The sequence below is a fragment of the Cynoglossus semilaevis genome, chromosome 17 (genome assembly GCF_000523025.1).
Source record: "Cynoglossus semilaevis isolate Cse_v1.0 chromosome 17, Cse_v1.0, whole genome shotgun sequence".
Taxonomy (NCBI): Eukaryota; Metazoa; Chordata; class Actinopteri; order Pleuronectiformes; family Cynoglossidae; genus Cynoglossus; species Cynoglossus semilaevis.
In genome coordinates this window covers 7134921-7145951 of record NC_024323.1, presented here as the reverse complement: position 1 = coordinate 7145951, position 11031 = coordinate 7134921, and the positions used below count along the sequence as shown (strand labels likewise).

General features: G+C 40.9%; 1 protein-coding gene and 1 long non-coding RNA gene across 2 annotated transcripts in view; both read left to right on the top strand.

Annotated features, from left to right (window-relative positions):
• Positions 1–3717, top strand: part of luc7l3 (LUC7-like 3 pre-mRNA splicing factor) — a 5427-nt gene extending 1710 nt beyond the window's left edge. The window contains 5 exon segments of the mRNA XM_025064211.1: positions 7–61; positions 259–420; positions 517–860; positions 1024–1220; positions 1306–3717. Of these exon segments, the coding sequence (XP_024919979.1) occupies positions 7–61; positions 259–420; positions 517–860; positions 1024–1220; positions 1306–1493 (946 nt within the window). The 3' untranslated portion in view covers positions 1494–3717.
• Positions 3718–4720: 1003 nt separating this feature from the next.
• Positions 4721–8642, top strand: LOC112488371 (uncharacterized). The gene is made up of 2 exons (XR_003052346.1): positions 4721–5119; positions 7813–8642. It is a non-coding gene; the product is annotated as an uncharacterized LOC112488371 (long non-coding RNA).
• The last annotated feature ends 2389 nt before the right edge of the window (positions 8643–11031 follow it).

Below are 11031 nucleotides of genomic sequence, written 5' to 3'. Positions count from 1 at the left end.
GGTGAGGATGCTGGGAGAGCAGTTAAAGTAAGAGCGGGAACTGCTCAACTCAACCCCTTCGGTGAGTCTCCCTGTTATTGGGTCATTGGTGCAGATTAGGTGGTGTGAGAGTAACAGGCAATGTTGAACACATACATGTTTTAGTCTGTTGGTGATAGGTCTTGCATCCAACTGGGTATTGTCATGTAAAGTGTTATTTTATTGAATTTATCCGGTGGTCATACATGTGAACATGTGACCTGTTACTGTGTTCTTCAGACCATCGAGAGCTTTGCAGCCCAAGAGAAACAGATGGAGGTGTGTGAAGTGTGTGGCGCTTTTCTGATTGTGGGTGATGCACAATCCCGGGTGGATGACCACTTGATGGGAAAGCAACACATGGGCTATGCCAAGATCAAATCTACTGTTGAGGAGCTTAAGGTACAAGAACAAGCTCGCTGAACAATTCGGAATAATCTATTTGGCGAAAAGACTTTGGTTTTTACTGACAATGACGCCAATTTTGTTTACTCTTAGGAGAAACTACGTCGTCGCTCAGAAGAACCACCGGGTGAAAACCCAGTGCTAAAGAGAGACAGAGAAGATAGAGAGCGTGAGAGGGAGGAAAGGGAGAAAAAGCGCAAGGAGGAAGAAGAAAAGGAGAAGGAGCGGGAAAAAGAGAAGGAGCGAGAGAAGGAGCGTGACCGCGAGAGGGACAGAGAACGTGACAGAGAAAGGGAGAGAGATCGAAGGTCACGACGAAGCCACTCAAACAGCCGTCACTCAAGTCGTGCATCAGACAGGAAAAGGAGCAGATCTCGCGACCGTCGGAGGTCCAGGAGCAGAGACAAGGACAGGGAGAGGGACCGGAAGCGCAGCAGGTATGTCTGGCTATTGACCAAGGTGGACTAACAATGAATTTATACCGAGAACAGATGAATTGCTCCTGGTGTGCAACATTTAACAGACAGGGGTTACCATTTAGTAATCCAGTTGATTGTGAATGCAGTGTCTGTTTTATTTTGATTATTTACATTTTTTTAGGAGTCGGGATAGAGACAGGGAGAGGAGGCGAAGCCGTGAGCGCTCTGACAAAAAGCGTCGTTCCCGCAGTCGTGACAGGAGAAGGTCACGCAGCTCAGAGCGCAAATCTCATCGCCACCGGAGTCGCAGCCGGGACCGAGGTAGAGACAGAGAAAAGGAACGTGACAAGGACAGAGAACGGTCTTCAAAGGACAAAGGTAAAGACCAGATTTACAGTATTCTACCTTCTGAGGCCTTTAAAAACCAACAATCCACAGCTTCTGACTGTGTATGTTTTCTTAGACCGTAAGATGGCAGAGGAGAAGAGCAACTCCAAGAAAGACAAGCATTCGGAGGGCGAAGCAGCTGTCACCAAATCTTCATCAGAAGTGGAAGCGATGGAGACAGAGGCAGATGCCTCTGGCTCCTCCCCTCTGCTCAATGGCCAGCAAGAACTCCTCCAATCTGAAGGTGACACTCAGTCCAATTAAAACTGATCTGATAGGACCTCAGATCAGGCTCAGGTAAGTGCGTTCTCCTCCTCACTCCTCTCTGGCTCTTAAACCAACCTACCCTTCCCTGCTTCCCCCTCCTATTCCCAACCTCTCTGCTCCACTGCGCCTCCCCCCTCTCCCCTGCCTTCCCCTTCCTGTTTATGTTCAGTTTAATGCCGATGAATTCTGTCTTATGCACTGTATGCAAATATGTTTATCCTGTTTTTTAAATAGTGCATCATTAAGTATGCACAGAAGATGAAGGACTAGGCCCGATGAATGAGAAGAAGGTAGAAAACATTCACACAAAGCCAAGAGGGAAAGGCCAGTGTAGCCCTGAGCAAACATGCCCAGAGGTACCCCTCGTTTTATATCAGTTTTTGATCCTTGTAGATGTATATTTGTCTCTGTGGACAAAATAGCGCAAAAACAATTAACACTTGGAAATAAAGTTCCTGTTTTAACCTGTTTTTTGTATCTCATTATGTTTTATATTTTCAAAATGTAACCTTTCAACCTAAGATAATACACTTTCAAAAAGGAGAGCTAATTATCCTTCTCTCCCATGTGAACGTAGTTGTACTCTCGTCAACAGTGTTATAATTTCTTCTACTGATTATAATAATTTTAATGCCAGTGATTTTTGTTTTCTGTCAAGCTTACTGTACCTGATTTTGCCATGCAGTGTGTGTTTCGGGTGGGGGTTTTAAGACTGGGGGCTTAACTTAACTGACTAACTGGACGGTAGGGTTTATTGGATGAATTGCAGCTGACTTCCATACCTCACACAGCGTTGGTGTTGTGAGCGAGACCACATGAGAAAAGGGCAAATTAAAAATCATGGATACTCTGTGACTGTCAAACTGTGCAGGTACTCACCCCAGGTACTCCTTTCTCTACCAACATCCATTTCTGAATGCTCTTGCCTGTCAGAAAAAAAATACAATTTTCTTCTCCAAAACGTGAACTTGACTTCAAAGCTTGTTTTTGTAAAGTATTTTTTTATCTGATTCTTGGTTTTCTGGGGTTTTTTTTCAGTTTTGGGGGAAAATGTCAGACGAAAATATTTAAAAAATGCTGAGATGCACAGACAGCCCGCTTGGTATTCCCCTGCCAACATCTGAAACTATAACTGTGTACTCTTCATCAAAGTGAATTTGTCTGGGATAAAATTGTATATTAGATTTGTAGTTGTGCATTCTAACAGCCACCATCAAAATGTAAGTATTGTGATTAATTGCAATCAATTCTATTTCAAACTCCCAGCTCTCATGTCATGCAGTGTACATTGGGCCTTTCAGATTGGAAAGGAAATATCAGGCTGTTCTGTCAATTTGTTAAAGACTTGTATCAGTTACAAGTTACTAGAGGTTTGAAATGTGTGTTGTGAAACCTAACGAATATAAAAACAGTACCAAGTACTGACTCACTGTGCATCATTAGCAATTTCCTGTGTTAGTTAGCAGGAAAGTGCCAAACAAGAGTTACCTTTAGGAAGTAGATTATCCTCACAATACTCCAGTAGCAGCACTTGTTGCTACAAACCCATGTTGCTGGCCCTTCTGCTAACATGACATTTTTGTGAACATTTTTCTGCTCAACAGGGAAGCTGGAAAATCTGGGTGGAAGAAGTGGAAAAGTGCAGCCGTTCTTTCCCTGAGCCTGACACTTCGCTGCTTAAAAACAAGGTGAAATTGAGTCACAACCATTAAAACCAATGTGTAAATGAGAATTTTAAGAAACAACCATTGCTTTTTTTTCTTTTTTGTTACTGTACACATCATTTGGCAGGATATGGTTAGCTGTGGTTTCTCTTCTGTATTTGTTGGTCATCAGTACCAGCTAGATATCATTTTAAATACCAAATCTACAAGTCTGCTATGGGCTTTCTGTTTAAGTTAAAGGAAAAAGAATCTTTACACATCTTAGAAACTGCTTGTTTTGTTTTTTGTTTTGTTTGTCGGGTTCGACCTTATAGCCAGACCTGCTTAATAACCAAGTCAAACAAAGGCGTTTGTACAGTGTTAGAGCAATGATAGGGTGTGTCTCTTTTTTTCCCTTCCACTTAGTGCTCACTATAATTGCGCCTGTTCCTTGATTGTAAAAATATATACTGATTTAATTTTGATCAGATGATTTCTTTTTTGAAGACTGAAGACTTGTTTACTTTTGCTCTGCTTTTAATGTTCATGATGTCTCCATGAATAAAAAATAAATAAAACTTCTTTGTTGAAATTTTTTCCCTCCATATCGCCACGTTATAATGATAATTAAACAAAGTAAGCAATAAGTTAAGACATCTTTCTACCAGGGTTTGTTGGGTGCCATTTTATTAAGTTGTTTTTATAACCCAATTTTCATAAATGAGTTGTAGTTTCACATTTGTTTCTGACTTACCTTAGCATATACTGTATAATTTTCTTCTGCCTTTATCTAGACATGTCTTTTGGCAACCCACATGCTGTTAATTTAACATTGGTACTGAGTTTATACAAACCAGATGTCTGTAGTGCAGATGTTTGTTTACATTTGGCTCTGATTAAAATTGGAGGTGACGTAAGCTTTGAAATAAGAACTTGTTTCATTCACTCCCATGATGCACTTTGGGTATTTGTGTTTGTTTTCAGTATTCCGCTCCTTGTTATACTTCTGGGTAATAGCAGTTGAATGTTCTGTTCTGTTGGTGGAGTAATGTTGTGTTTGTTTCTCCTGCAGTAAATGACCCTTTAATTACAACTAAACCATGCCTGATAGTGCAGGTAAGCTGGCTCAGCTGTGACCTCTGCTCTCTGTCACCGTTTTGGTTGTCTTTTAATTGGGTGTGAAAATATGAGATTCCACCTCTCTCTCCTTATGTCCCACAGCACCCAGGTACCAGGTGGGCTTCAGATGGTCTGCTTATTTTAGGGAATGATGCTGAAATATGGAGTAATGAACCATGGAACCAGACAGACTGGGTTAGTGCCCACCTGGAGAGATGCATTAGCACCAGTTTAGTGAAGCAAGAGTGAAATATGGTGTAGAATGGGACGATGATACTTGTTGTATGCTAAGAATTTTCCTCACTGTTGTGGTTTACAGTGTAGCGGTTAGCAGGCCTGCCGCGGAAGCAGGAAGATAGTCCTTGGTTAGATTTCCAGAGGAGCCACATACTTGGTGCCTCCAAGGGTCACCCTACTGCAGCAGATCTCCTATTAACACACGAATTTCTCAGGTGTGGGATCAATGAAGTACATCTAAAAACCTGATACTACATAACAGCTTTTCACTATAACCAGCTATGCACAGGGAAACCAGTGTTATCCTCGTGGGTAGTTTAAATAAATTTGAGTTGTTGTTGAGACCTTTTTTGGACAACAGTGCGTGTTAATTTGGAAATATGTTATACACCATTAAGGTGAAGGTTTTACCAGACAACGGGGTGTTGAAACAAACTTGTAAAAACTCTGCTGACTTTTTATTCAGCTGACTGTACAAGAGCACAGTTTAAATTGATTCAACTTTAACCTCTTTAACATCTTCTTCTTTTTTTAAGGTAAGGGTGTCAGTTTGAAGATCTTCTGAAATATTTGTTTTCTTTTGGACTGAATTTGCCTGTCAGTGAGAAGAAAATAAAGTGGGCTGTAAGTATTTTCCCTTTTGATGTCCTCACTACAGTTTGTTTTGAGCATGGCACTATGTCCTAAGGAGCTAGATACCACTGCTTTGCGGTTCATACAAGTACACCGTATCACTTTGAAAAAAAAAAAATTTGGCAGCCGTACTGTTTCCCTGTATTATGCGCATTAACGTTACCTTTAGTAAACAGAAGGTGGCAGTATAGACCAATTTTTATGTGGTTCTCTGACTCTCTTGGGTCGTGTATGTGCCGATGCAGAAGCAAACATGTCATTATATGTTAAGTCACTCATGTGCAGTAAGGAGACCATCCACGGCATAGAAAAAAACTGGCATTTAAAGGGATCTATCACCAGAAAAAAACTGGCATTTAAAGGGATCTCACCCCCTCAGTGTTTGTTTTTCTTTTCTCTGCAGCACAGAGTTGGTGCAAGTCATTAGTAAATAATTTCCTCTGGGTGAAAGTTGCAGCAAAAAAGAGCGAAGAAAATAGAGAAATGAGAGTGAGCGGAAAAGACGGGGCAGAAAAGGAGGAGGGCAGCCTGATGTGATGCTAAATAATCATGGTGGAAAAGGGATAATGGAGATGGATTGTCCTGCCTTTTTTTTTTTTTTTTAGTTTTACTCTTTCACATAGACAACACAGTCTATCTGGGATGAAGGCTGAGTGGGAAAGCTGCATGTAGATTATGTAGTGGAGTAGGCCATTCATCAGTGACATCGGCATGCTGTCTGATTAATGATCAAAAACTCCATCTCCATCTACACACATACACATACACTCATAGAGTTTGTCTGCTGTCAGTCATGTTCAGAAGGAGAGAATATAATTTCCCCTAAAGGCATCTGTCGTTTCTGCTGAGCTGGTGCCTAATGAATCCTCCTAGCGCAGCTGTGTAGCTTAGAGTGTATTTCTCTGTTAATACAGGTGATGCACTGATGCCACACATCCTCCCAGGCTCTTTACCTGTTCTAGGCTGCAGCAGTTTGTTACAGCAAAATGACAAACGATTACTTATTTCAAACCTATCCCCTTTTTTTCTGGCTGTCTTTACAGTTTACAACTGAATGTTTAGCTCATTTGTATGCAGTAGCAGCAGATATACAGTGTATGTATGTGACATCGTCATGTTTCCGGTTGTCAGTGATGTGTTTAAATCGTGGCTTTCACCTTCTTCAGGCAAAAGTAATCTCCAAAGCAATTCTTGTGTGTAGATAAGATGATCTGTCACATTATATATTTAATAGCCCATCGGTCAGCACAGAGCTGTGGGGTCGTAGAGTTTATGGTAATGTCATGCACAAATGTAAAAGTGCTGATTGGAATATAAATCCTCGGCTCTTCTGATGAATAAATCCACTCCTAGCTTACAGACACATGCTCTGCATGCTGCTCTGAAACAGACGTGCTGATCGCGGTGATCCACAACAACATATTTTTTTTAACAAACGTAAAGTGACTTCCATTCAGAATTGTGTGCTTGTAAGGATGGTTCTGAACACATGGCAGCTTTAATCTAAAGCCAAAGACAGATGGTGTGTGGTTTCGAATCAATATGTATGACAATCAACATTAAACCTGTTAATGGGAACATTTCTGTGACCACATCAAACGCATCATATTTCACTGCTGCTGTATCTCCTGGCCATCTTTAAATGGATTTACCAAATGTAAATAGATTAATGGAACACAATATGACAGGTGTTTTATTATTTATCATTTCTTTATTACAGTCTAATATAGTACGAGCGGAACATTGTAATGTAATGATAGACTGCTCTGGTGTGGCACAGTTACCATTAAGAAGCTAAATCAGAGACAATGTGTCACAGATAACTACAGTTTTACAAATGTACCGTATAGAGAAAGTGAAGATGTAGATCATTTTAATCTGAAAATATCCTTCTCTTCTCCTTGTCCTAACATATTTAGACAGAACCTTTTTTCTTCCTCATGTCTTCCTCTTTTTCTTCATCCTTTACTTTCTACATTTTCTTCTCTTTTTCCTCATTCTACCTTTTCTTGTTCTTTTTCTTCTTCCTCAACATCTTTTCTTGTTCTACATTTTCTTTGAATATTTATTGTTATTCTTCTTTTCTCCTCCTCTGCCCCCTGCTCCTTCTTCCCTTTTCTCCACCTTCCTCCTCTTCTTCTTCTTCCCTCCAACATCTTCCTCTCTTTTTCTCATTGTACATTTTCTACCTTGTTATTTCATCTTCTCTTCACCTTCACCTTCTTCTACTGTACTTCTTGCTCTCCTCCACCCATTTCCTCTCCCCTCCATATTTAAACCATCTCAACTTTGTGCTGCCACAAAAATAGCCCCTTCACATTTTGTTGTGTGTGATTATTTCCATTCATCCTCTTCCCGCCATGTTGGAGTTGAGTCTATAATCTCTCGGTTTCATTCCAATTAGTAGCTGACGTTGTTCTTACGGCAGCTTCTGTACTGCTCGTCTGTGACCATCTGTTTGACTGATCTGAAGAGCCAAATTCACAAACTGGACAGTATGTCTTTGCGTTTCCTTGGCACGAAGGCTAGCTAAACCATAGCGCGACCTGAAATAACTGCACATGCTCTACCATCACCACCACTGTACAACTGTAAATGCAGTTAACTTTAGCTTTAGTGTTAAAACTGCATCACATGACACTCACAGTTCCTCTCATTTTTTCTTTCTTTCTTTTTTTTTTTAGCTTCTTTTGTTTGGAGGATTTCTGCAGCATCACCTTTTGGATTAATATTCTCAGTAGTAGCGACTGGACCAGTGCGGTCTCCACTGTCTCCCTCCTTCCCACAGCAGATGGCTCCACCACAGGAATGGGCTCAGACTCCATAAGCAGCAGCCTGGCAGCCTTCTTTTCTGTCTGTCTCTCTGACTCCCCCTGACTCCCTCTTCCTCCCTTCTCTCTCTCTCTCTTTTTCCTTCCCTCTTTTTATTCCCTGTAGTATTCACAGTTCCTGGCTCCAGATAAGCCATCTGTAGCCAGTAACCTAGGTGGAAGCCAGAGGAGCGGGTTTTTGGGTCCTACCACCTAAACATCAAAGTCTGTTTTGTTGGTGCAGGCCTGAGGACAAACACGTCTCTTTTGCACATTTTTTTCCCCTCGATAATGATTTGCAAGAAGCATATTTTGATGGACTTTTAAGATAAAAAAAAAAAGAAGAAAAATCATAAATACAGGCATAATTAAAGCTTCATATTATTATATAACAAACCAGGGTAGGGAAAAATGGAAGAGTATTGAGGCTCCGGGCAAAACAACTGACAACTGACTGATGAGATCTCATTTCAACTCCATGAAGAATATTCTCTATTCTGACCTTGCCTGGTGTGTGTGTGTGTGTGTGAGAGAGATAACAGCTGTGTGAAACAGACCTGCCTTTGTGTGTGAATGAGGAATTAAGCAGAAAAAAAACGACAATTACCTCCAAAATGTAGCTGAACAGTGTTATGTAATCCGCTCGTTGTCATTGACCGTTTCGATGTCTTTTTGTGAGGCCAAAGATAAAGTTTACCAAACAATGTGCGCTTCATTTACGTTGCACGCTGGGGCTCCTTTTCTTTTCAGCCCCAGCATGATGAGCCTCAGCATCATTAGAAAATCATTAACATCCCCTATATTTAGGTATTGATCTGAGACAGTGGCACCTGAAGGCTTCTCATTAGAGGCTAAATCCATTCGACTCTTTTTTGAATCCAGTGATAATTGTTCTTCAGGTTAATCTGTATTGACCTTTTTACTGTCTGTTGATGGCTATGGGATTGATTGACGCGACGCCAATGTGTATGGACGCGTTATCAATCACACTCCTGTGTGTCACCGACTTGAGGATGCTCTATAGATTATTCCGTAATTGGCTGTGCCTCCGTGAAAGCCTCATTACAGACCCTGTTATTTATGTCATCACGGTCTTTATACGTTTGCTTTCTCGCCGTTTTCAAGGGGAGCAGATTTACTAGTGTTAAATAATCGAAGCCAAACAGCGTCTCCTCTGGTGCCAGAGACTAAAGACATTTAAACAATATGTAGTTGGAGTGTTCATACACTTGAATCAGTGACGTGCGATCAGGGGAGGCAGTGCATCTGTTTTAAAGATGCATTTTCAGTATTACATTTTTGACATTTTATTAAGTAAAAAAATCGCCGAATTTGAGTATTTAATGTGATCAAATACAGTGCAGAAATCCTGGGTGAGGCAGCGGAGGGCTGTGCCTCACTTCTGACTGCGCGATCCAATACAAACTGCGTCACATGACGCATGCCCGTTTCTGTTCCTCAGCATATCGCCAATACGAACTTAACAGAAATATTTGGTCTACAGCCTGTCTCTCTACAGTCTGTGTAATGTCTTTAATGTATTAATTTGCTGAGGTGAGGGAAAACCGAGAGATACAACCATGGACTTCATCTATAAGGTATGGTAAGGCTAAAAATAGTTTTAAGTTTTTGTTAAAAAAAAAAAAAAAGATGGGAGTTAGTAGAAAAAAAATCAAGTATTTCATAACTAAATTTCTGGCCCAAAATTGTTTGAAAAATAACTGTTTTTTTTTTACTGAAGGTCAAAATTTGTAAATTTGAGCTGCACTCATCTCTATACTTTAATTTGTTTACAGTAAATCTGAATTTCTTAGACACAAGAAGGGTGCTCTGTCCATGTCTATAAAAGAAACGTTCTTTGTAGGACAAATATGTTCCTGTGTTTGTGTTGGTGTCAGTGTCATTGAAAGAAGAATGCTGATGGATATGAACCATAGGTGTTGCTGTTGGATGAATCATGAAATAAGATGCTCTTTTTGGTTCTTACAATTGTAAATCTGACTCCGCAGGAGTCAGTGCCTCAGCAGCCATGAACCTCACCGCACGTCACTGACTTAAATCCAAGTTATTCTGTCTGTGGTAGAGTTCGATGAAACATTTTCAGAATGTATTGTATCTGAAGTTAAATGACATAAGAAAAGTCAAAGCACAATTTAAAATGAACTAAAATGGATTGATGGATGGTAGGATGGATGGTAGGAAAAGTGTGTTGGTGGATGGATGGTAGTTCGATGGACGGTTTGGTGGATTGATGTTCGATGATGATGAGGGATAGATAAGGGAAGGTTGGATGGGTGGCTGGATGATGGTTGGATGGATTGTTGGAAGAAAACAGCAGCTTACACAGCTCCTTTTCTTACACAAAGCTGAGATTTTTTTTTCTTTTAACTTTTCCTCTAAGAACATGCTGAGGTTGCAGTCTTGTCTGCTCCTCACCCTCCCCAACCTTTTTCTGTACGTTTACATCCCATTAATTATGTATCTCATTAATTAGGCTCGTCCTACAGTCTACGGTCAGTTCCTCTCTGTTGTAGTTCACACATAAATGGAGCCCCCCATCCCCATGGTTCCCCTCCTTCATCTCTCTTTCTCTTTAACACCATTGTTGTCAGCTCTGTGTTATGGATGGGAGGGAAGAAGGGAGGCAGGGAGGGTGTTGGCCATTTATTGTACCCTTTGCCTGTTGTATGGAATTTCACAGGGGAATGGGATGAAATAACGCGATAACAAGATAAAAGCTCCGTGCTGGACATCAAAGCAGAACAGCTCTGTGAGTAGAAACAGAGAGATACGATAGATGTGAGGCAGTCGAGCACGTGACTGGGGCTCGCCTGTGAAATAACAGCGTTGCGCCGTGGACGATTAAATCAAGAAGACGTAGTAGAGCAACATTACAGATGTCAGTTTCCATAAAACACCAACGACTCCCCCATAACCAGTCTGCTCTGCCGATTTTACAGAGTCAGCGAGTCTGTGAAAGGCAGGACATGCAGATGTGTGATGATTTTAAATATGTGAAGGATCAGATGCAGCCAAGGTCTGTTTTCTCTCTGTGAACACAATCTTACCTGCTCACAATTTCTCTTTTTTTTT